The 23,852-nt window shown below is 51.0% G+C and overlaps 4 protein-coding genes across 8 annotated transcripts; 2 read left to right on the top strand and 2 right to left on the bottom strand.

Annotated features, from left to right (window-relative positions):
- Positions 1–4,801: 4,801 nt before the first annotated feature.
- NFKBID (NFKB inhibitor delta) lies at positions 4,802–12,529 on the bottom strand. 3 transcript variants are annotated; one of them, XM_054711257.1, is made up of 12 exons: positions 12,436–12,529; positions 10,477–10,577; positions 10,221–10,281; positions 9,578–9,795; positions 9,119–9,312; positions 8,933–9,038; positions 8,680–8,826; positions 8,515–8,566; positions 8,227–8,375; positions 6,555–6,671; positions 6,142–6,306; positions 4,802–5,547 (listed from the first exon to the last, which is right to left on the bottom strand). In XM_054711257.1, the coding sequence occupies exons 4-12, from the start codon at positions 9,581–9,583 to the stop codon at positions 5,494–5,496; spliced, it is 990 nt and encodes a 329-aa protein (XP_054567232.1). In that variant the 5' UTR covers positions 9,584–9,795; positions 10,221–10,281; positions 10,477–10,577; positions 12,436–12,529; the 3' UTR covers positions 4,802–5,493. The 3 variants fall into 3 exon arrangements, with proteins under 3 accessions (XP_054567232.1, XP_054567230.1, XP_054567231.1); XM_054711255.1 differs by lacking the exon at positions 12,436–12,529 and having other exon boundaries at positions 10,477–11,026; XM_054711256.1 differs by lacking the exon at positions 12,436–12,529 and having other exon boundaries at positions 9,119–9,267; positions 10,477–11,026.
- Positions 12,530–13,911: 1,382 nt separating this feature from the next.
- Positions 13,912–15,517, top strand: HCST (hematopoietic cell signal transducer). Of its 2 annotated transcripts, none has more exons than XM_028143562.2 (4): positions 13,912–14,046; positions 14,437–14,460; positions 15,033–15,164; positions 15,383–15,517. In XM_028143562.2, the coding sequence occupies exons 1-4, from the start codon at positions 14,004–14,006 to the stop codon at positions 15,421–15,423; spliced, it is 240 nt and encodes a 79-aa protein (XP_027999363.2). In that variant the 5' UTR covers positions 13,912–14,003; the 3' UTR covers positions 15,424–15,517. The 2 variants fall into 2 exon arrangements, with proteins under 2 accessions (XP_027999363.2, XP_054567276.1); XM_054711301.1 differs by having other exon boundaries at positions 13,934–14,046; positions 15,386–15,517.
- Positions 15,518–15,689: 172 nt separating this feature from the next.
- TYROBP (transmembrane immune signaling adaptor TYROBP) lies at positions 15,690–18,293 on the bottom strand. 2 transcript variants are annotated; one of them, XM_008139837.3, is made up of 5 exons: positions 18,160–18,293; positions 17,741–17,767; positions 17,459–17,593; positions 17,254–17,300; positions 15,690–15,899 (listed from the first exon to the last, which is right to left on the bottom strand). In XM_008139837.3, exons 1-5 carry the CDS (start codon positions 18,218–18,220, stop codon positions 15,834–15,836), a joined length of 336 nt encoding a protein of 111 aa, XP_008138059.1. In that variant the 5' UTR covers positions 18,221–18,293; the 3' UTR covers positions 15,690–15,833. The 2 variants fall into 2 exon arrangements, with proteins under 2 accessions (XP_008138059.1, XP_008138060.1); XM_008139838.3 differs by having other exon boundaries at positions 17,254–17,297.
- A 4,562-nt stretch (positions 18,294–22,855) lies between these two features.
- On the top strand, positions 22,856–23,376 carry LOC114230952 (60S ribosomal protein L17-like). The gene has a single exon (XM_054711102.1). The coding sequence runs from the start codon at positions 22,948–22,950 to the stop codon at positions 23,374–23,376; it is 429 nt and encodes a 142-aa protein (XP_054567077.1). The 5' UTR covers positions 22,856–22,947.
- Positions 23,377–23,852: the final 476 nt, after the last annotated feature.

The following is a 23,852-nucleotide window of genomic DNA, read 5'->3' as shown; positions in this document are numbered from 1 at the left end:
TGACTCCCTATAATGACTTTCAAAATTATGTTTCATCTCTGGACTCTTGATTAATTTACGCACAGTGCCTTTTCCAGGTTCCTGAACTCTTCTAGAGGCCAGATCAAGACTACTGGCAACTTATGACTCAGTATTCCCACTTTTGGGTATATATCTGAAGAAACACAAAACACGAATTTGAAAGACTGTATGTTCTCCTATATTCATTGTACAATAGCCAAGACATTAAGGCAACCCAAGTGCCCATCAATAGACAAGTGGATAAAAATGTTATAGTTCATCTTATTTAAAATATTTTTATTGATTTCAGAGGGAAGGAAGAGGGAGAGAGAGACAAAGACATAAATGATGAGAGAGAATCATTGTTTGGCTGCCTCCTGCACGACCCACACTGGAGATGGAGCCCACAAACCAGGCATGTGCCTTTGACCAGAATTGAACCTTGGACCCTTCAGTCCACAGGCTGATGCTCTATCCACTGGCTAGGACTGTAGTTCATTTTTATAGTAGAATATTACTTGACCATAAAAAAGGATGATATCTGGAACAGCATGGATGGACCTAGGGGTTATTAAGCTAAGTGAAGTAAGTCAGTCAGAACAAGACAAATACCACATGATTTCACTTACTTGTGGAATCTAAAGAACAAAATAAGTGAATAAACAAAACAGAAACAGACTCATGACACAGAACAGACTGATAGCTGCCAGAGGTGAGGGGCATTGGGGACTGAGTAAAAAAAGGGAAGCAATTATGAAGTACAAATTGGTAGTTACAAAATAGTCATGGGGATGTAAAATATGGAGTAGGGAAAATAGTCAATAATATTGTAATAACTGTGCATGGTGCTAGGTGGGTACTATAAATATACTTTTCTTTGTAAAGTATATGATTGTCTAACCACTATGCTATACACCTGAAACTAATACAAAATAATATTAAGTGTAAATTGTAATTTAGAAATAAACATTTGAAAATAATAGTTACAGCAGGAGGCAGCTTATCAATGATTCTCTCTCATCATTGATGTTTCTGTCTCTCTCTCCTTCTCCCTTCCTCTCTGAAATTAATAAAGAAATATATATTTTTAAAAAATAATAGTTATAACAGATGGAGAAGAGAGGGAGAAAGGAACAGAGTGCCTATTCAAACAAATAATTGACAAAAACTCATCAAACCTATGGAAAGAACTGAACCTCAAGACAAAGAAGCTAACAGAACACCTAATTATCACAATATAAAAAGGCCTTCTGCAAAGCACATTATAGTAAAGCTGTCAAAAATTAATGACAAAGAAAGAATTCTCAAGGCAGCCAGAGAAAAGAAGATGGAAACCTATAAAGGAAACCTCATTAGATTATCATCAAATTTTTCAGCAGAAACTCTACAAGCTAGGAGAGAGTGGAATCAAATATTCAAAATATTGAAAGAGAAATCACCAGCCAAGAAAAATATATCTAGCAAATTATCCTTTAGATCTGAAGGAGAAATAAAGACTTTCCCAGACAAACAGAAGCTGAGGGAATTTACCTGCATTACAGGTAATGCTGAAAGGTGCTTATTTACCTGAAACAAAAAGACGGAAGGACACAAAACTGTGAGTAAGATGACTAACAGACAGAAGCAGGAAACTGCAACTCTTGTTCATAATAGGGTATTAAACACTTAAATATAACATAAATGTTAAAAGAGGTAAAAGTATTAAAATAAAGAAAGGACAATTGCTACTGCAATTTGGAAATAAATGCACAGCATAAAAAGGGATAATTTATGGTAACAAAAACATGAAAGGGGGGAGACTGAGCTTGTACAGGTGAATGGACATAAGATGCAATCAGAATAAAAATAACTATTGTACATGTGAAACGTTGTTGAACAAACCTAATGGTAACCACAAAACTAAAATCTAGAACTAAGACACATAACATTAAAAAATAAAAATAAAAAGAGGAAATGGAGGGGGGGGGAAATCATAGAACATTATCAAACTAAAATTATAGACAGAAACACAAGGGAAAAGAAACAATGGAGACACTGAGCTACCAGGAAAAAAAAAAAAAAAGACAAAATGGCTACAGGAAATCCTCTTATATCAATAATCACCCCAAATTTAAATGGGCTGAACTCACCATTAGAAGGCACAGAGTACAGATTGGATTTTAAAAACAAAAAAAAAGCCCTGGCTGGTTTGGCTCAGTGGATAGAGCGCCGGCCTGCGGACTAAAGGGTCCCAGGTTCGATTCCAGTCAAGGGCACATGCTTGGGTTGTGGGCACGATCCTCAGTAGGGGGCGTGCAGGAGACAGCCAATCAATGATTCTCTCTCATCATTGATATTTCTCTCTCTCTCTCTCCCTTCCCCTCTCTGACATCAATAAAAATATATATATATATATGTGTGTGTATATATATATATATATATATATATATATATATAAATAAAATAAATAAAAACACACAAAAAAAATCCAACTATATGCTGCCTTCAGGAGACCCATTTCAGCTACAAAGACTAGCGTAGACTCAAAGTGAAGGTTTGAAAATGATTCTCCAAGCAAATGGCATCCAGAGAAAAGCAGATGTAGTCATATCAGACAAAATCGATCTCAAGATAAAAAAGGTAACAAGAGACAAAGATGGACATTTTATAATAATAAAGGGGACAATATATCAAGAAGATATAACACTTATTAATATATATGCACTCAACCCAAGGGCACCAAAATATATAAAGCAATTACTAACAGAACTTAAAGGAAGAAACTGATAAAAATACAATTATAGTAGGGAAGCTAAATACCCCATTGACAGCAATGAATGAATGCTTCATCCAAACATAAAATCAATAAAGAAATATCAGCCCAGCCAGCATAGCTCAGGGGTTGAGCATCAACCTATGAACGAGGTCTGGGTTCGATTCCCGGTCAGGGCACATGCCCAGGTTATGGGCTTGATCCCCTATGTGGCGGGTACAGGAGGCAGCCAATCAGTGAATCTCTCTCATCATTGATGTTTCTATGTCTCTCTCTCCCTTCCCCCCTGAAATCAATAAGAATATATTTTTTTTTAAAAAAGAAAAGAAATATCAACCTCCAATGATATATTAGACCAAGTGGACATAATTGATATTTACAGAGCTTTTCATCCCTGAACACCAGAATATATATTTTTCTCTAGTGCACATGACATGTTCTCAAGGATAGACCATATTTTGGGGCACAAAACTAGTCTTAACAAATTAAAAAAGACTGAAATCATATTCTCTGACCACAGTGCTTTGAAACTGAAAATCAACTCCAAAAAAGAAAGCTGGAAAAAAACACAAATATGTGGAGATTAAACAACATGCTACTGAAACACTACTGGGTCAAAGAAGAAATAAGAGATCAAAAGATACATAGAGACAAGTAAGAATGACATTACAACATATCAAAGTCTTTGGGATGCAGCAAAAGCAGTAATAAGAGGAAAGTTTACAGGTTTACCTCAATTAACAACAAAAATCTTTTAAAAATAACCTGACATTTCACCTTAAGTAACTAGAAAAAATAAGAACAAGCAAAGCTCAAAGTCAGTAGACAGAAGTAAAAAATGAAAATCAGAGCAGAATTAAAATAGAAAACAAAGCCCAGCCGGTGTGGCTCAGTGGCTGAGCATCGACCTATGAACCAGGAGGTCAAGGTTCTATTCCTGGTGAGGGCATATGCCCAGGTTGCTATCTTGATCCCCAGTGTGGAGTGTGCAGGAGCCAGCTGATCAATGTTTCTCTTTCATCATTGATGTTTCTATCTGTCTCTCCCTCTCCCTTCCTCTCTGAAATCAATTAAAAAAATAATAAAATAATGTATTTTTTAATCCTCACTTGAGGATATTTTTCCATTTTTAGAGAGAGTGGAAGAGAGAGGGAAAGACAGAGAAATATCGATGTGTTTGGGAACACATCGATTGGTTGCTTCCTGCACCAGCTGCGACCAGGGCCAAGGCTGGGGAGGAGCCTGCAACTGAGGTACAAGCCCTTAACTGTAATCAAACCCGGAACCCTTTGGTCCACAGGCCGATGCTCTAGCTACTGAGCCAAACTGGCTAGGGCTAAAAATATATTTAAAAAAAATTTTTTTAAAGCTTTCTGGGGTGGGACCCTTGGAGTGATGATTGGGATGGAGGCCAGAGGAGAGGCTGTGGAACAGGTGTACGAGGACATGGTGGAGCTTTTCTTAGTGCGGTTTCTCCAGAAGCAGATGCTGAGGCACAGATTTGAGATTATTTGGAAAAGGCAAACATTGGTAGGGGTGGCAGACAGTAACACAGAAAAGGGAAAGTAGCTAAGAAGCAGCAAGTTATTAGCCAGAACCTCTGTGGGCAACTGGGGCTTATTATTCTGTTGGGGAACTTTGAGAGCCAGGTACAACACACACTTCCGTTACCCCATCAGAGAGGCGAGGGACCTGGAGTATTTATATACCATCAGTCACTGGCTGAGGGCTGTTAGAGTGGGAAGTTGCATGAACTCCCTGGCACTGAAGGCTTGCCATGTTCATATCTGGGGCGTAGCAGACACCAAGGGTCGGAGAATGCCCAGGCAAAGCTTCATGTGCTGGCACTGGTACTCAAACCACCATGTATTGATAGGGGGAGGGTGACGAGACATGGACTTGGCACCCACAGTACCTGCTACATGCTGCCACCCAGGCACATTCACCCAAACACTACTTCTCAGCCAGGCACCACAGCCACTCCCAACACCAATGCCTCCGGAGATGAGATGACAACAGTTCTAGTCCAAATTGAGTTTAAATCTGTTTTTATTGATTTTTTAGAGAGGGAGACAGAGATAGAAACATCAATGATAAATATCATTGATCGGCTGCCTCCTACAGGCCCTCTACTGGGGACCCTGACCAGGAATCAAACTGGTGACCTCTTGGTTCATAGGTCAAAGCTCAATCACTGAGCCACACCAGCCGGGCCCAAATTGAGTTTAACAGGGAGTTTCTTAAAGAGATTCACTGGAAATGCGAAGGTCTGAGATAGGGGTTTGGTTGAGTTCTGAATTAGAAAGCAGTAGGACCTAAGGCTAAAGACCTGAAGAGGTTGGGGGTTCATCTTAAGAACTGTATTGGGGTGATACTGGTAGCTGTTTTGGGATGCCCCAAGTACCATGTAGGGGAACTGCATCTCAGGTTCCGGGTGTGAAGAGCTAAGTGAGGATAGGGGTAGGTGTTCAGGGTGTTTCACAGAAACAATCAAGGGGCCTCAATTTCACAGAAATCATCAAGGGGGCTCCTTATGGGTGGGTGGGAGAGGGATAGTACATCACCCCAAATATTGGGGACTGTTTACTCCCACCACAGCAGCCACTTTGAGGTTTTAATGTAAGACCCCAATGGCAGGACATTCCACATACATTATCATGGATTTGCAACATTAGCATACGCTGGCTGTCCCACAGGACGGGGGGGACTGGAAAATCAGTCCAGGTTCTGGGTTTTGAGTCCTAAGAGGACAGGCCTGGGGGTGCCACGCGGCTCCTCTTCAATAGCTGCCGGAGCTGTGAACAAGACAAGGCAGAGGGAGGTGACTTGGAGGTTGCAAGGAGAGGTGGGGGAGGCACAGCTGGTGAAGCTGGAGGTTAAAGAAGAAAAGTTGAGTGGGGTCATTTGGGTTTGACGATCAGAGGTTCAGAGTCAAGATTTGGAATTGAGGGTAAAAAGGCTCAGAGCCAGAACTGGGGATGAAGGGAAGCTGTTGCTGATTGGGAGTTCCCTCCTTTGGGTTCGCATAGAGGGCTGGGAGTTGAAGGGTAGGGACATGGGATCAGAGGTCCCATTTGGGGGTCAGGAGTCCCACTTTGAGATCAGGACTCAGGATTATGGGCAAGGGATTGGAGGTCATACTTGAGGATCAAAGGTTGTTCCCTGAGGTCAGGATTCAGGGTTAGAAGTAGAGGTCATACTTTGAGGTCAGGATTTAAGTAGAGGTCAAGAGGAGTCACCATTATAAGGTAAGGAATAAAAACCTGGGGTAAGAGGTCACATTTTGAAGTCAGGGTTGGTTAAGGTCACCTTCTGAGATTACCTCTAAGGTCAGGAATGTGTAGGGTCAGGGGTTCACCCAGTTAGGTCAGAGGTCACTCAATGCTCACCCCTTCAGGGCCCGGCCCAGGCCGCAACAAGTGGATGGGCTGCTCATTCTCCAGGTTTCGCAATGCTGGATCTGCCCCGGCTGCCAGCAGGTGACGCACTATGGCCTCCTGGTGCGGCCCAGGGGGCAGGGCAGCTGCCATGTGGAGGGCTGTGTTCCCATGCGCCTGGGGACAGTGAGGGGAGGACTGATAAGGATTCAGACTCAGCCAACCTGAGCCCTCAACACCACACTGCATATTCTGCCACATCCACAGTGCACATTTCTCCCTTCACATAGACATCCCATACACCCCTTTCACATTCCAGAACCTACAATGTCCCCTCTACAGTCACAGCCCAGAGGACCCCCAACATCCCACTGCCCCCTCTGCCATCTCTCTCATCATCTCCACATTCTAGCCTAGGACCCTACCTTCATGTTGACAAAGGCCCTCAGGTCTCCCTGTGGCAGCTCCAGCAGCAGCTGAACTAGGACGGTGTTGGCGGCCTGCACAGCCAAATGCAGAACAGTCTTGTTGCTCTTGATCTCCTGTGGGGAGGGGTATAGCAGAGGTCAGGCCAGCCCTCACACTCAGGCCCCCCATCACAGAGCCAAGAGCCTGCAGAGACCCTGCCTCTCCTCTGTAATACCCAGGGCTGCCTTATACAGTTGTATGGACTGTGCACTATACAAAAGTTTAAGGGAGTGCCATTCACATCACACAAATCACAGAACTTTACGTTTATTAAGATAATTTTCCAGCCCAAATGTCTGACAAAAGGCTTCTTTCTAATCCTCCTAGGTGTTCTCTGGGCTAGCAGCTATCTTGGCCACCCCACATCCTATCAAGCATAGTAAACTGTGCCTACATCTTATATGGGTGGTACTCTATCTATTACAAGGATGGGAGTTGAGCAACATTACTTAGTGGACTAAACTAAGCCTGTATCCATTTCCATATTAAGCTATTCTCACATTTTGGAGTAAAGTAAGCCATTTTCCACAATGAAACTTTAGTATGTGCCTTTAAAGAGTGATGATAAACATTAAAAATGTTAGGTGTTTATACAGAGCAAAACAACCTAGTTGGCTCACCAAATAAATTAGGAAGAGAAAACAGAGATGGAGGGGGAAGCTCTATATTAAGACTTAAAAGACATATCATCACTCCCGGGCTGGTGTGACTCAGTTGGTTGAGCATCACCCTGTGCACCAAATGGTTGCCGGTTCAATTCCCAGTGGGAGGCAACCAATTGATGTTTCTCTCTCTCTATCTTCCTTCCTTTCTCTAAAATCAATTTTAAAAAAATTCAGACAAACATATTGCAATATGTGAGCTTTATTTGGATCTCTGTGTTCTTTAATGAAAAAAATAAAATAAATGTATGTCACTTTAGAGCCAAACAAAATTTGAATAAAGCTAGAATATTTGACATGAAATTGTTCATTATTTTTAAGGTGGAATAATGATTTTAAAGACACACAAATATTTATAGATAAACTTACATTCTTGGATTTGCTTAAAAGGAATATAGCTAAGTGGAGGAATAGATGGGGCAGGACTGGCTATGAGTTGCTTGTTACTGATGTTTGTTTGGTACATGAAGTTCATTATACTATTTCCTGTACTTTATCTATGTTAAAATTTAACAACAAAAAAAAAACCCCAAAAGCGATATGTGGATGTTTAATTCTCTCAGCTAGCTCGTAAAGTAAGAGGATAATATAACGATTAAGAGCTCAATTCTGGGATCAGACTTCCTGGGTCTAATCTCCTCTCTGACACTCACAAGCTATAAGATTTTTGACATCTTGTGCTTCAGTCTCCTTATCAGTAAAATAGAGAAATAACAGCACATGCATCAAATGGGGGTTTGTGAGAATTCAATACTCTATGAAACTCAGTGCATGATAAATATAAGCTCAGGTCAACAACATTATTTCCAGTTGACAACTGGGCACAAAGAAATGAAGTAATGGGCTCCTGGACACGGACACGCAGCTGGGAAGAGAGAGCATCAGTGTTTGTTTGGAGCCCCTGGGCATCCAGGTGCCCTCATCCCACAAGTCCTCCTAGGGACTGGCTTCCCATAGCCCAGCTCACCTGGCTGGTGTGGTCAGCACCCATATGCAGCAACATTTGGACGCAAGACAGCCGGTCTCGGGCCTGAATACTCAGCATCCGGGGACAGGGGTCAGGTGAGACCATAGCAACATTGAGAGCCAGGATGGCTGTATGGAGAGGGGTGAGTCCTGTGGAATGGAGACAGTGAGGGCTAGGCATCTGGAGCACCCACCCTGCCCAGCCCCACCTGCTGCACCCGCCCAGCCCCACCTGCTGCACCTGCCCAGCCCCACCTGCTGCACCCGCCCTGCCCGCAACCCAACTTACCCTCGAAGTCCCTGGCTTCCAAGTCAACCCGAACCCCTGAGTTCATCACAGCCTGGGAAGAGGAGAATGAAGAGCTAGATTAGGGTCTCCCCAGTCCTCCCCAGGCCTCCCAGTCCTAGAAGCCAGAATATGGGCAATCAATGACCCCATCTACCGCAGCCATACCGAGAGGACTCCTGGGAGGCCATAGGTAGCAGCCACATGCAAGACAGAACGTCCCTGATGGTCAGTGGCATTAGGCTCCGCGCCCAGGTTCAGTAGATCCTCCACAATTAGAGGCTGGTTGGCAGCAGCAGCCACCAGGAGAGGAGTCTGCAGGGGAAAGGAGAAGTCAGACTGAGCCCAGCCCCTTCCACAGGAATCCGGGCCCCCAGACCCTCTGCCCTCAGATTCAGTAATCCAAGCCCTTGGCCCTCACCTTGCCCTTATGCTCACGAATGTCCAGATGTCTGTACGTTTGGAGCACCTCAGCTGCAGCGTATGCTGCCCAACGCAGCCCCCGAGCTGCGAACAGGTGCAGGAGCCTGAGGACAGGTGGGAACAGTAGTTAGTACAGATGCCCAGCCGGGCCAGGAGCCCACAGACTCTATTCCCCTATACTCACGTGTCTCCCTCCTCGTCTTGGGCCAGTAGCCGCTGTGGCCCCAAGGCCAGCATATGAGCACGAGCTGTGTCCAGGGATGGTCCAGTGGCCAAAGAGGGTAACTGAGGGGAGGGTCGCGAGGGGAGTCCAGAACCTTTCCAGGATCCCACCTGTGGCAGGGAAGGTTCTGCATAAAGCTGGGTATCCAGGGGGTCCTGAAGGGTGCAGGTGGTGAGGAGAGCCAGTCAGCTGAGGATTCCCTCTTCCCAATCCATCCCACCACACACATCCTCATTCAGAGTACCAGGGAAAGGGGCTGCATGTCCCATCTGTGCCAAGTGAACTTAGACCTTTGGGCCTTAGTGTTGCCTGTCTGAGGAATTGGATCTTAACCCAGGCCCAGACAACTCAGAATGCTGCATGAAGGCAACTGGGAACTTTGGGGGCCCATCAGCATTCTGTTCCCACTCTGTATCTCACCTCCATCCCCAGGAGCAATGGATATGGCTGCCCTGGGTCCGGGAGTGGGCAGAAGTCAGAAGTCAGGAAACTTTCAGCAGCAGAAGCAGGATAAGAGCAGGCGCTGTCTGTGTAGGCAGCATGGGTGTTGGGGCTCCAGTCTGGAAAGCCTGCGGTCGGGGCCAGGCCGCCAAGTCCAGAACCCACAGCCTCCTGGTGGGCTGGGAAGTGAGTATGGCCTGCATGTGAGAGGAGGAGCAGGGGCGGGCCTGGTTACCAGAGTTAGGAAAGTCACAGCCAAGGCTGGAGGACCTGTGTGAGGGCCTGGAATCTCCCAAGGTACTGAAAGCTAGTACTTCTAGGACTTGGAATTCTGGGACACCAAGGGGTTGGAAGGTTGGACTTCTGGGACCTGGACTCCTAGGATGCTGAGGGGTTGAGGGTCTAGACTCCCAGAAAGGCTGGGAGGCCCCTGGGCACCCAAGGACCGTATGCATAGACTACCGGGCTGCAGAGAATCTCTGGAAGATCAACCTTCCACTGGGTCCTGGCAAGAATCAGGGCCTGACGCCTCAAGTTCGCCCAAGTTCTAAGAGTGGGGATGTGAGTCCCAGAGGAAGCTGGAGCTGGGAGCTGAAGGAAGCAGGTGAGTTTCCAGACTTACCAACCTCACCCTCGTTCACAGATGGGGTCAGGGGCTGGGCCAGGGGAGGGGGGAACTGTCCCTGTAGAGACATAAGGAAAAAGGCACATGGTTGAATTCCTCTGGAGATTCTTCAACATCCGCTCCCCAGCTCCAGGATGTCTAAGGCAGGACTGCATCTCATCATCCCTGAGGGCCGAGCAAGCCAACAAGCCCCCGCCCAACAGGACAGGGCCTCCCGAGAGAGCGGTCGTGGGCAGGGCTCCGTGGGCCTCACCGGTGCCCCACCGGCGTCCGGCTGCTGCTGGCGGCGCCTCTGTTCTTCCAGGAGCTTTTTCACGGTCTGCGATGGGCAGTGGCTGCGCTCATGACGGCTCACTGCGGGGAGGCGGGGAGGGTGAAGGGGTGCAGAGGGGAGAGAAGTCATCAGAACACAAGTTGGGGACGGGGGATTTGAGCACCCTCCTCGCCGTCCCGCACGGAAAAAACTGGCACACCGATGTCGCCCGAGAGAACTCCAACACCAATCTACGGTTTCGGGTGCGGCGCCCGCCTCCGCTGTTTCCTTCCTTTTGCTCCGCACTTTCCCCTCTGAGCCAACTTTCCACCAGCGTCGTGGAAACTGAGGACGGGGGAGGAGGATGCCCCTCTGCGCATCCCCCCCACGACTTCCGCGAAAAATTCCCCCCTCCAGGCCTCCCGGTCCTGAGGCCTCGGCGGTGGTCTGGCATCACAGCCTGGGCACAGGTCCCCCACATCTCTCTTCCCAACAAGCTGCCCTGATCCTCTCCGCGGGAAACCCGGCACCCCCCCGGCCCTCTCCTGGGGTAGCCGCCAGCCGCGGTCCCCTCGCTCATCGGAGACCCCGAGGGGCAGACCCCGCCCCACCGCAGACTCGGAAGCCCCCGCTCCCAGACGCCTCGGGACCACCCGGGCGTTCCGCACCCTCCGCTCCCGAGTTCCAGCGGAGGAAGGGTTAAGAGGGCGGGGGAGGCCAGACTCGGAGCCGCTCGGGGGCGACGCTCTGACGCCTGACGCCGCGACGCGCTGACGCCACGGCGCACACGCAAGGGAACCTTCCGCTTCCCGCTTCCCCTCCGCCGCGCCCAGGTGTCCGCTCGGAGGCGGGGCGGGCGGCTGAGCTGGGCGCTCGCGGAATCCCCACGCGTGGGGAATTCCCGTCCAGCCACGGCGCTGGGACGGAGCGGGGAGGGCGACTCGGAAGTCCTGGGCGGGGGAGCGGGGCGCAGGCATCGCCCGCACGGACCCTGCGGCCGGGCGCGACCTTGCCCACCGAGACCCGTGGCTGAATTTAAACCACCACGCCCCCAGGCGCTCAGTCCCGCCAGGGGTTTCCCGGGGAAGGAATCCGGCCGCCAGCGCCTCTTCCCCCGCGCCCAGGAGTCCTGATCCCAGTCCCCTCACCCCAGGACCCAGGAGTCCTGATCCCATCCCCTCACCCCGGGACCCAGGAGTCCTGATCCCAGTCCCCTCACCCCGGGACCCAGGAGTCCTGATCCCAGTCCCCTCACCCCGGGACCCAGGAGTCTGATCCCAGTCCCCTCACCCGGGACCCAGGAGTCCTGATCCCAGTCCCCTCACCCCGGGGCCCAGGAGTTTGATCCCATCCCTTCACCCCGCGCCCAGGAGTCCTGATCCCATCCCCTCACCCCGCGCCCAGGAGTCCTGATCCCATCCCCTCACCCCAGGACCCAGGAGTCCTGATCCCATCCCCTCACCCCGGGACCCCGGAGTCCTGATCCCATCCCCTCACCCCGGGACCCAGGAGTCCTGATCCCATCCCCTCACCCCAGGACCCAGGAGTCCTGATCCCAGTCCCCTCACCCCGGGGCCCAGGAGTCCTGATCCCATCCCCTCACCCCGGGACCCAGGAGTCCTGATCCCATCCCCTCACCCCGGGACCCAGGAGTCCTGATCCCATCCCCTCACCCCAGGACCCAGGAGTCCTGATCCCATCCCCTCACCCCGGGACCCAGGAGTCCTGATCCCAGTCCCCTCACCCGGGACCCAGGAGTCCTGATCCCATCCCCTCACCCCAGGGCCCAGGAGTCCTGATCCCAGTCCCCTCACCCCGGGACCCAGGAGTCCTGATCCCATCCCCTCACCCCGGGACCCAGGAGTCCTGATCTCCCCTCCAAACACTGGGCACCCTCAGTCTCAGGACCCAGGGCTTCGAGTCCGACTCCCAGCCCCTCACTCCTCCACCCCCTGTTACCTCTGGGGTTCCGCTGGGCGGACTGCGGGCCCCCAGGGCCCCGGCCTCGGCGCTGCGCCAGCCTCGCTGTTACCCCGCGCAGCCACCGCCGCTGGGTCCCCGATCCTGGGTCCTGTTAGCCTCGAGTGTTTAAATGGGGTCTGGCACCGCCCTCCTGGTGGCCCCGCCCACAGCCCGGGAGTCCCCGCGTCTCGCTCTAGCAAACACAGGCCCTGAAGGGGCTGGGCTGACCTTGAGCCCCGACCCCACCGTATCCGGAGAGCGGGGGCTCCCTACCCTGGTCTGAGGAGGAAGGGCCTGGGGTTCTGGACTCCTGAAGGAGGGCCCTGGAGGCCTGGACCTCGTCTCTGCCCAGGGGGTGCTGGAGACCTCGACTCCTAGGCTGGGCCGGGGTGGGGGCTAGAGTACTGGGTCCTGGGGGAGGAGAGGCCTGGGGGTCCGGACTTCCTGGTCCCCAGGGAGGAAAAGTCTGCAGGGAAGAGTGATAAAGGTAGACTCAGATTTCTCCCTTTCCCCCACCTCACCTCCTTTTTCCGAGGTCAGTTCTCATACATTCATTTAAAACAACGTGTATTACCGCAGGGGAAGCGCTTGGCCGGGTGCTGTGTTCGGCTGTGAACTAAGCAGGCAGCAATCCCCGCGCCCCAGCTGACTGACTCCGGGGAGAGGCTGTTCTCAGCTCCCAGCTTGGTGCCTGTGCACAGCACTGATGGACAGTGTTCACCGCCTGGCTCCCCGGCTTTCATGCTCCGCTAGGGTTCTCCTTCATTTGCTGCTCCTCAGTTTCCCTGGCTGTTTCTTCCTCATCAGCATTTTTGGAGGGTTGGGGGCGATGTGTGTGTGTCTCTGTTGGGAGGTCTCCATCTGTACTCACTTCCTTGGCACTCTCATCCAATCTGGGGACTTTAAATACCATCCATAAGCCATCCGCCCCCAAATGTACATCTCCGGGTGAGATTTAGCCCCTGAACTCACAGAGGCAGCTGTGGTCATTCAACTTCTCCGCCGGAAGATCACCCAGGCATTTCCAACTCAGTGTGCCCAAACCTCCAGCACTTCCCTTCCCCCTGCCCCCATAACTGCTTCCCCTCCGCCATCCTGTCAAGGGATGCTCCATCTTTTCAGTTGCTGAAGCCGTAAGCTTCGGTCATCCTGGATATCTCTCTCTCTCTCTCTCTCTCTCTCTCTCTCTCTCTCTCTCTCTCTCTCACACACACACACACACACACACATACAACCTTATCTACTCCATCTATAAGTTTTGTTGGCTCTACCTCCCAAATCTTTCCAGAGTCTCCCCAGTGCCCACACCCTGGCCCACCTGTTACCTCCCACCTGGACAATCATAGCAACTTCCCTAGTCTCTGTCCCTTCCCCCAGTTTGTCCCCAAAGGCAGTCAGAAGGACCTACCACCTCTTTCCCCCCACCCCCACCCCCCGCCTCCACCCGCACAGGAAGCAGTTAGCCTTGCCACCAGCTGGGTGACATCCGCTTTTGCTGCCTGTCTACTCCCCCACTCTTCCTCAGAACCTCTCTGGACCAAATCCCTTCCAGGCCCCAACCCACCATGCTCCCTCCAGGCACCATCCTGCTCCTGCTTTTGCTCCCAGGTGAAGCCAGCAGTTATTGGGCGGGGGTGGGGGAGTGGCTATTTGTGAAAGAGGTGGCTTGGGTGGCACCTGAAGGGAGGGGTGCTGAAGGCAGATCCTTCTCCCGGTGCCCCTTCTTTTCCGGGAGATCCATGTGGCTTCTGGGCCTGGTTCTTTGGGGAGGGAAGCTGAGTTCTGGAGTGCCTACCTATTAATCTCCCCTTCTCACTGCTGAATCTCTGCTTCTGATTTCCTGTCTCTCTCGGCTTTGCTGGGCGCTCCCCTACCATTTGGCCGCTCTTTCTCATTTGATCTTTTGGAGTGGAGCTTACTTCTCAGCACATCACCTTTCCCTGCACTCTATTTTGGGAACCACCTCTCCCACTGATTACGTTCTCTCTCTTCCCACAGTGGCTGCAGCTCAGATAACTCCAGGTGAGAAATCAAAACTCCTTCCCCTTTGCCATGCTACTTCAGGTACTGTTTCCATCCCTAAAGTATAGCTTGAGGATCCTGGAATACCCCCAGTGGCTCTCCAGATCCCCATCTCTGCAGCAAATCGAAGCCCCAGGGACTTGGCCAACGCCCAGCCTCTCTTCAGGAGTGCCCACTATGCCCAAAGCCCCGCATATGTCTCACTATGCTTGAATACCCTAGACCAGGCGTCCTCAAACTACGGCCCACGGGCCACATGCGGGTGTTTTTGCCGTTTTGATTTTTACTTCAAAATAAGATATGTGCAGTGTGCATAGGAATTTGTTCATAGTTTTTTTTTTCAATTATAGTCCGGCCCTCCAACGGTCTGAGGGACAGTGAACTGGCCCCCTGTTTAAAAAGTTTGAGAACCCCTGCGGCCTAGACTCTGGATCTCCATCTCCCTTTTCATCCCCCAAGTGCAACCCCAGGGAATTGGTCACCCATCAGGGACTTCTACCCATATGCCCAGAGCACAGCCCTGAAAGCCTGGAATCCCCCTCGGCTACCTTGTTTTGGCCCCCACCCTCCAGGTTCCTGTTCTGGATGTGGGCCCCTCCCCCTGCCACTCCTGGCAGGCCTTGTGGCTGCTGATGCTGTGGTGTCTCTGCTAATCGTGGTGGTGGTGTTTATATGTGCCAGACCACGTGACAGGCCCACCCAAGGTGAGGGCAGGGCCTGGACTGGGGGTGGTGTCCCTAGGGAAGAGGTCCCCATGGAGGGGTCCCCTGGGGGAAGCCCTGGAGGTGCTGCTGGGGAAACCCTGGGGGCCCTGCTGGGGGAACTCCTGAGGAAACCCCTGAAGCAGGAGGTCCCCGGGGAGGCGGAGGTGTGGGTGGGTGGTGGGTGGTCAGGCCTCATGCTTTCTTTTCCCCACCCCCAGAAGATGGCAAAGTCTACATCAACATGCCTGGCAGGGGCTGACCCCCCGTAACTGGGACCTCTGACTTCTGACCCTCTCATCCTGGATTGTGCGCGGTGGCACCGGAAACCTATTCAATAAAGCGACCAAAATACCTCTACTTCTAATTCTTCCTCAAAGAACCCAGGGTCCCCAAAGCCTCCCTCCCATTTAGCTGTTTCTGGGTCCATGACCTACCCTCCCAGAACCCCAAATATCCCCATGCCCTCAGCCCAGAGAACTGCAATAACTCAACAGTGTTTTGTGTTCCATGTTTATTTGGGGGCAGGGGGGCAGGGGGGCAGGGAAAGTCTGATATCTCAGAGAGGCCACTCTGTAGATCTGTACTTGGTGGGAGTAGGAATAGGGTGCTGGGCAGGCATCAGGAATGACTGGATCCAGGCATTGGGTTGTTGACTGCCATGGTTTGGGCTCATTTGTAATACTGCCTCTGTGTGTTGAGGTCACTGTAGACATCCGACCTCTGACCTTGGAGCTCCTAAAGGTTTGGACAGGGTGGCAATCATTAGTGGAAGGGGGTCTGCCAAGTGAACTTAAAACAAAAGCCAACCTTCTCCCAGTGGCCTGCAAGGCCCCCGGTCACTTCTTCAACCTGGCAGCCATGTTAGAAATCTAGATTTTATTCAGGTGTCTTCAAAGTTCCCCTTTCTCCTCTGCCTCATCATTAGGCCCCAGCCTCAGAGCACATACTGTTCTCTCTGCTTAGAATACTGGTCCCCTAAGTATTCCCATGGATGGTTCCATCCTCCCCTTCAAGTCTTAGCTCATATCACTTCCTCAGAAAGGCATTTCTTGATTTCTTCATCTGTAGTTTCTTCCCCTGACACCCCAAATGATCTTATTTGTTAATTTGCGTCAAGTCTGTTTCCCCAACTAGGATGTAAGCTCTGCAGCTATGTCTTCAGTATCGTACGAGTAGGTGCTCACCAAATAAAGTGGAGCAATGCTTTGCCCTAGTATTTCACTCCTTCAGTCTTATGGACCTCACAGAGCGAGACTCAAGATCTTACACTTTAGAAAGAGACTTTTTATCACAAGTGAGGCAAGGCAAAGCTGGTTGTGGACAAGTAAAAGGTTTCACAGACGAGGGCTCACAGTTACAGAGGGAGGGTCTATGGCCCCAAAAGGCAGGCATCATACAGGATCCTGAAATCATATATGCATACGGCCGGTCTGGGTGTGCATCTTTCTGGAGAGGGGTAGGTTTGGCTTCATTCGATTCATAGAGGAGCTCATGACCCCTTAGAGGGTTACAAACGATGTTGAGAGACAGGAAATGGAAAGATGCCTCTATCTACATTATGGTTCTTAAAAAGGGTTTCAAGGATATCTTACTTGCACCACTCCTAGATTATAGGTACAATTTGTATTTTTTGTATGGATTACTCTGAAGAGTCTCCAAATTTCATTAGCTTCTCAAAGGGATGCAGGGTCCCAACCCCCAAGCTCCCAGCCCCAAAGTCTTTAGAGTTACCAGACTAAGGCTGGATTATACCCTCTGATGAGAACTCCCACAGGTCAGCCTGTCCTGGGTCAGGCTTTTCCAGAACCGTTTGGAGACCGCCTTCTGGCTAAGGCCTGCATTTGCCTTGGCAAAGACAAACCATCCCTATACGTTTCTCTCCACACGTTTTAAGCTGAGCATAAGTTCATGATTGATCATTGAAATTAGTTTTGGACAGATGCCCCCATGAGTCTTCAAGGGTTTGAGAAGCTGCTGAGAAACTGGCTTTAGGGTCTAAGGTGCTAGAGGGACTTGGGGTGGGGGTTGTTTAGGACTGACATCCACAGGGCAGGAATGAGACAGAAGGAAGAGAAGCTGGTTTCCTCACCTGGTAAGGTGACTCTGTCTCAGTGATGCGCTGCTTCCGGTTCACTGCTGGGGGTGGGGAGTGGCACAGGTGCAGAGGCACACAAGGTGGTAAATGGCGATTATTCAGTTGACGTGAAACCATCACCATCCCCTTGGATGATTGTGACTTCCCCCTCCCCTCCAGGCAAGTCCTCAGGGTCCCATCCCCATCCAATCCCACTCACCCTCCACAGCCCCTCGCCCCCGAGGGACCAGCCGGCCCAGAGAGTATACAGCCAGAGCGATGAGGAGGGTAAGTACCAGGTCCCCCAGCACAATACCGGCCAGCACACCAGGGCTCACCACAGAGCAGTTGCATTCTGGGAATGTATATGGCACAGGAGTCAGGGGAGGTCAATGGGAGTTGGGAATTGGGAGGCGGTGTCAGGGGGGAGTTTGAAGAGATTTGGGAAGAAATGGGGAGGTCTTTCAGAAATAGGGAGGGGTATTTCAGGGTCTAGGCCTACCGCTCTGGGACTGGACAGGGCTGAGACCTAAAGAAAGAAAAAGAAGGTAAACTGAGGTGTGGAGCTATGACTGGAGGGTGGGCATAGAAGCTGGGGTGGGTGGGTCCTGACAGCCAGGGGGCGAGGGTAGAGGGCAACTCCTGGTAGGACCTGTGGCTGACACAAAGGCCACCGGACTGTGTTACTTCTACACTGACTTGTCCTATTACACCACCCTTAGCGTCCCCTCCCTCTACTGGCTTCTGCTGGAGGCCAAATATTGGAGTTTCAGGTTCTGGGAGAGACGCATAGGGTTTTGGGGGCTGGGGATCTGCTTCCGTCCCAACCTTCCCCTTTGGTTCTCTTTCCACCCTGTTCCCTGCCTTGCCCCAAGGTGAGCCCAGGGACTCAGGAGGCAGCTTCAGAAGCCCCCAACTCACCACCCACAGTCAGAAGGAGAGGCAGGAACAGAAGCCTGTTGAAGGGTCTAAGGCCCCCCATGATGCAGGCGACACTGCTGGATACTACAGTCCGAGGGCCAGTGGGATGTGGCCAACCAAGTGAAGGAGGAAGTCTGAGGTGGGTGGTGGCAGGAGGAGGAGGGGACAGTAAGGGAGGAGGGACAGAGATAGATAACACCGGAAAGAATCAGGCCCAGACATCCCAGGGGCAATGCTATAGCCCCCCCTTGGCTGGACATGAAGGGCAAAGGGTACATACTAGTATATCAACTCAACCTCCATCCCAGTCAAGGCTCAGACATTGTAACAGGAGGATCAGTGGCTGACTATGGTTGAAGCCAGCTCTGCCTCTTCCTTCGCTGGACAACCTTGAGCAAGTCACTCAATCTCTCGGCCTGTTTCTTCATTTGTACTAGTAAAATGGGGAGTAAAATAGTACCTACTTTGTAGGGAGTTGTGGGATCAAATGAATTAATGTTTCTAGAAGAGGGACTGACACTTGTCAGCATTTTATAAGCACCAGCTGTAATCATTAGATAATCGGAACCTTGTGATGTTCAGAGCATATTAAAAAAGAGCCATCAGGGCATGGGCACTAATGTGCAGGCACTCTGCCCAAGTGTTAACTCACTTAACCCCCACAACACCCTTCTGACATAGATGCTCTTATTATCCCCATTTTACAGAATAGTCAAGACACCTGCCCAAGGTCACACAGCAAATAAAGGTGGAAATGGAACCCAGAAACCAAAGACAGATATTTGACCCACAGAGAGAAAGCAAAAAGAACCAAGATAAAAGATAGAGGAGCCCTAGCCGGTTGGGCTCAGTGGATAGAGCATTGGCCTGCGGAGTGAAGGGTCCTGGGTTCGATTCCGGTCAAGGGCACGTGCCCAGGTTTCAGATTTGATCCCCAGTAGGGGTGTACCGGAAGCAGCCGATCAATGATGCTCTCTCATCATTAATGTTTCTATCTCTCTCTCTCCCTCTCCCTTCCTCTCTGAAATCAATTATATATATGATTGAGGAGAAAATGATGGTAAGAGAGAAAGAGGGAGAGGAGCAGACCGTGAGACAGACACACACATCACAGACACAAGATTAGAGGTTGGGATGAGGCAGGCCCAACGTGATGACCACTGGGCTGGGCTGGGCGGCTCCACCAAACGAGACGTGAAGACTGAGGGAGAAGACAAAGACTTCTAGCCCTCAGCAGGAGGGCTGGGGCTGGGGCTGGGGCTGGGGAAGGAGGAACCTGAGGTTAGGGCACTGGCGGGGATGGGCCAGCTGCAGGAAGCTCCCCTCCCCCATCCAGGCGTCACACCCCACAGCTCCTTGGGCTAAGGAGAGAAAAGGGGAAACTGGATGCTAGTCATGGGACAGACTCTGAGTGGCCTGTTGCTAGGGGTGGAGATGGTGGGGGGAGGGGCGGTTCCGAGTCTGGAGGAGAGAGTCAGGGCCCAGCCCAGGCAGCACCGGCTGCTGATGAGGAGAAAATTCCGAGACATCCTAAATTAAATCCCAGCAGGCTTATGGGTGGGAGGAAGAGACAAGAGAAGTTTATCAGTTAGCGACTGAATGGCAAAGACAACAAAAGACTGCTCACATTCCTGAATGAATGTTGAATTAACTGGGCAGACTCCGCTGTCTTCTTACTTACTCACTAGAGGCCCGATGCAGGAAATTCATATAAGGGCCTCGGCCCGCCCTCCCCCCCTCCCCCCACCATCACGACTGAGGGGCCTCTGCCACGGCTTTGTCTGGAAGGGACGGGTCTAATTAGCATATTACGCTTTTATTATTATAGATGAACTTTTTGAACTGTTGTCCACAACCAATCCAAAGGAGCAAATATTTCTTCCTTATGGACAATGCACCCATCCCAGAACTAGCACTGCCTCAACTTCCCCCAAACTCTTTACCTGTGACCAATGTAAATTCTCTAAAAACAACTTACATTTTTTTTCCCTCCAAACTCATTGTATAAAAATTCCTGGCCGACATGTCATCTCCTTCTCGCCCTGCTGCTGGTGGTTTAGATTGCATGCCCCAGGACCTGGTCCTTTTTTGGCTAGCATTTGGCTCAGCAAAATCTTTCAGAAGAGCTTTTGGCCGTGAAAGCTTTTTGTTTACCACTGCTAATGGCTGCCATTGCCCAGGCCTGGCTGAGTCCTATCACTAAAGAATCACCTCCCCACCACCAGGTCTGGAGTGAACATGGTGAGAACAGGCCCTGGAGGCCCCTGGCACCTCAGATCTCTCATGGTGGCTGCAGCAGAGTCATTCAGGGACACTCAGAGACCAGAGGAGACTCTGAGCCAGGAGGACCCTGATCTGATGCCAGTGTTTATTGGCTCCCTCTGGCGTGGCATGGGGAACAGACTTGGGGGTGCAGGAAGGGGAGAAGGAGGCTGCAATGGTCTCGTTTATTGTGAGGACTTGTGAGATTTATCAGAATAATGCCTGCCTGGCATACTCTATATGCTCAATGAATGTTAATTATTATCATGACTAGAGGCCCGGTGCACGAAATTCATGCACGGGTGGGGTCTCTAGGCCTTGCCGGCTATCAGAGCCAGGCCAATCAGGGCCCAAAGGCCCTGGCGGGATCAGGAGAGGAGGCAACCATTGCCGGACCGGGTGCAGAAGGAACGGACACCAGATGCTGATGCCGTGTCGGCACCCCGCCATCGTGTGGTTCCCCACCTCACCCCCTCCTCCTTCCCTCACTGCCACACCACCACTGTGGCAGGCAGGCAGCAGGCCAATTGGGACCTGCTGGCTGTGGGGAGGGACAAGGCATGGGAGGTTGGCCACCGGCCCCAAGGAGGGAGCTGGCCCTCAGCCCCCCCTGGGAAAAGGGCCACATCTACTGCCACCCACCCCTGGTTCCCTGTCCCAGCCTGGGGCCCAAAGGCCCTGGTGGAGTCAGGAGAGGAGGTGACGGTCGCCGGGCCAGGCAAAAAAGGAATGGAAGCTGATGCCACGTCAACACCCTGCCACCACGTGGTGTCCCACCTCCCCTCCTCCTCCTTCCCTCTCATAGTGACTGGTCAACTGGTCGTTCCGGTCATTCCAATTGTTCGGTCGTAACAGTCACTTAGGCTTTTATATATATACTAGTGGCCCGGTGCACAAAATTTGTGCATGGGGGGGGGGGTTGTCCCTCAGCTTGGCCTGCACCCTCTCCAATCTGGGATCCCTCTCACAATCCGGGACCATTGGCTCCTAACCTCTCACCTGCCTGCCTGCCTGATTGCCCCTAACATTCTGCCTGCCAGCCTGCTTGCCCCCAACTGCCCCCCCTTGCCAGCCTGATCACCCCCAACTGCCCCCCCTTGCCAGCCTGCTTGCCCCCAACTGCCCCCCTGCCAGCCTTCTTGCCCCCCACTGCCCTCTCCCGCTGGCCTGCTCACCCCCAATTGTCTCCCCTGCCGACTTGCTCGCCCCCAACTGCCCTCCCCTCCTGGCCTGATCACCTCCCTAACCACCTCTGCCTCAGCCCCCACCACCATGGCTTTGTCCAGAAGGACATCCAGAAGGTCTCCAGGTCTAATTAGCATATTACCCTTTTATTAGTATAGACTAGAGGCCTGATGCACAAAATTCATGCAAGGGGCTTGGCCCTCGCAGCTGCGGTGGCTTCCCTCAGCCCTTGCAGCTCCGGCTTTTTATGAAAGGTCATCCGGAAGGACGTCCTGACGGCCGTTCAGCTGTCTGGTCTAATTAGCATATTACACTTTTATTATTATAGATAGATTGTTAAAGTACTTCAAGTCTCCAATTCTGGGCCCACCTTGATGAAAATCCTTCCTTAATCCCTCACCCTCAGCCTCAGCCTCAGCTTTAGCCTTCTGATCTGATCCTCCCAGCTCCAGCCAGGTCTGGCTATACCCAGAATTCAGTCTAATAGCTGGCATACCAGGCACCATCCAATTAGAACAGGTGTGGCTATAGGCCTGGATCAGAGTCCTGAGGCACCCCCACCCCCTTTAGTTGCTGAGATGTGGGGAAGTCCAAGGTGTCTCAAGGGAATGGACTGAGGAGGTGACAGATATCTGTGGGAGGTCGGGTAAAGACTTTTTACCAACCAAAAGAGAAGTGTCTCAATATATTAGCAACCAGAATGCCAGCCTGTGCAGATCTCTGCTCATGGTCTCCACTCCATCAGGTAAAGAAAGAGGCTGAGATGGAGGTGCACTCAGCAGACTGGGTGCCGCCCACCCCACAGTCCCAGCCTCCAGGAAGCAGGGCTATCTCCCCTCCCCACAGGAGATCTTGCAATCTGTCCTGGCAGCAGCCCAAGAGTTAGAAAAAGCCAAAGCTGACTTTTCCAGAAAACAGGCAATGCGTTGAGCCCCTGACAAACTTGCCTCTGTGGAAGTGACAGCCCTCCGCACTCCCCTTGCTTTTATGTCTGCCTCCTCCGCCCATCCTGCCCGCAGGAACAAGAGGAAGCTTTCTGAAAAATCAGAGAAAGAACCCAGTTTTTTAAATGGCTGAAAGGTTTAGCACACACCACAAAAGAAGAGATACCAATGGCCAATAAGCATGTGGAAGAGTGCTCAACATCACTAGTTACTAGGGAAACACAAATGAAAACCACAATGGCTCTCTTCCTCTTCCCAAAAGCAGCCAGAGGTGACCTCTGAAAACGGTTCACTGCCCACTTGACTCAGAAACCCCCACAAAATCATGCAAATCAAGAGGTTCAAACCTTCCTGCTCACTTTAAGAACACTCATGGAACTGCCCAGGCTGTCAGGGTATGCACATTCGAAAAGCCACCACCTATCTGAAGGATGTCACTTTACAGAAGCAGTGTGTGCCATTCTGTCATGACAATGGTGGCATTGGTAGGTGTGTCCAGAGTAAACAGTGGCCCAAAAACAGTGCTCAATTTTTGCTGCACATGCTTAAAAATGCAGAGAGCAATGCTGAAATTAAGGGTTTAGATGTACATCCTCTGGTCATTGACCACATCCAGGTGAACAAAGCTCCCAAGATACAGCGCAGAACGTATAGAGCTCATGGGCAGGTTAACCCACCCATGAACTCACCCTGGCACATGGAAATGATCTTGACTGGAAAAGAGCAGATTGTTCCTAACCCAGAAGAGAAGGCTGCACAGAAGAAAAAGATATTCCAGCAGAAACTGAAGAAACAGCAACTATGGCACGGGGGTAAATTGACATAAAATAAATTCTAATAAAAGCAAAAGTAGGAAAAAAAAACACACAACGAAGTACCACTACACACGCACTAGAATCAAAGACGAATCCTATCAGCAGAAATGTGGAGCAACTGGAAATCTCATGCACTGTTGGTGGAAATGTAAACTAGAACCACCACTTTGGAAAAGATTTTGGTAGTTCTTATAAAGATAAATGTTCAGAGAGAAACCAAGATGGCGGCATAGGTTAAACACCTAACCTGCAGCCGGGCACAACAATTTCAAAAATACAACTAGAGGTCAGAACGGACATCGTCCAGAACCACAGGAGAGCTGGCGGACTGAAATACCCACAGCTGGGGGGAAGGAGAAGGCCACGGGGACAATCGGGGGAGCCGTAAAAGCCTGAGGTATGGAGAAACTGGCGGAGACACGAGCACGCGCGCCTGCGGGGAGGATGGAGCCGGAGAGGAGGGGGCGGCTGACGGCCTGGCCGGAGT

Source organism: Eptesicus fuscus, chromosome 21, assembly GCF_027574615.1.
Source record: "Eptesicus fuscus isolate TK198812 chromosome 21, DD_ASM_mEF_20220401, whole genome shotgun sequence".
NCBI classification, from domain to species: Eukaryota; Metazoa; Chordata; class Mammalia; order Chiroptera; family Vespertilionidae; genus Eptesicus; species Eptesicus fuscus.
This window is presented reverse-complemented; position numbering and strand designations above follow the sequence as displayed.

What these genes read in the sequence shown, in the direction of transcription:
- LOC114230952 (XM_054711102.1), top strand. Translation starts at nt 22,948, where the DNA reads ATGCACATTCGAAAAGCCACCACCTATCTGAAGGATGTCACTTTACAG.
- NFKBID (XM_054711255.1), bottom strand. Translation starts at nt 10,626, where the DNA reads ATGACTTCTCTCCCCTCTGCACCCCTTCACCCTCCCCGCCTCCCCGCA. An exon ending in CGGACGCCGGTGGGGCACCG is followed by an intron (nt 10,282 to 10,476) that starts GTGAGGCCCACG and finishes ATGTCTCTACAG; the next exon opens with GGACAGTTCCCCCCTCCCCT. An exon ending in GGAAGCCAGGGACTTCGAGG is followed by an intron (nt 8,376 to 8,514) that starts GTAAGTTGGGTT and finishes TCCATTCCACAG; the next exon opens with GACTCACCCCTCTCCATACA.
- TYROBP (XM_008139837.3), bottom strand. Translation starts at nt 18,220, where the DNA reads ATGGGGGGCCTTAGACCCTTCAACAGGCTTCTGTTCCTGCCTCTCCTT. An exon ending in TCTCCTTCTGACTGTGGGTG is followed by an intron (nt 17,768 to 18,159) that starts GTGAGTTGGGGG and finishes TTCTTTCTTTAG; the next exon opens with GTCTCAGCCCTGTCCAGTCC. An exon ending in GGGGCGAGGGGCTGTGGAGG is followed by an intron (nt 17,301 to 17,458) that starts GTGAGTGGGATT and finishes CCCCACCCCCAG; the next exon opens with CAGTGAACCGGAAGCAGCGC.
- HCST (XM_028143562.2), top strand. Translation starts at nt 14,004, where the DNA reads ATGCTCCCTCCAGGCACCATCCTGCTCCTGCTTTTGCTCCCAG. An exon ending in TGCAGCTCAGATAACTCCAG is followed by an intron (nt 14,461 to 15,032) that starts GTGAGAAATCAA and finishes CCCACCCTCCAG; the next exon opens with GTTCCTGTTCTGGATGTGGG. An exon ending in ACGTGACAGGCCCACCCAAG is followed by an intron (nt 15,165 to 15,382) that starts GTGAGGGCAGGG and finishes CCCCACCCCCAG; the next exon opens with AAGATGGCAAAGTCTACATC.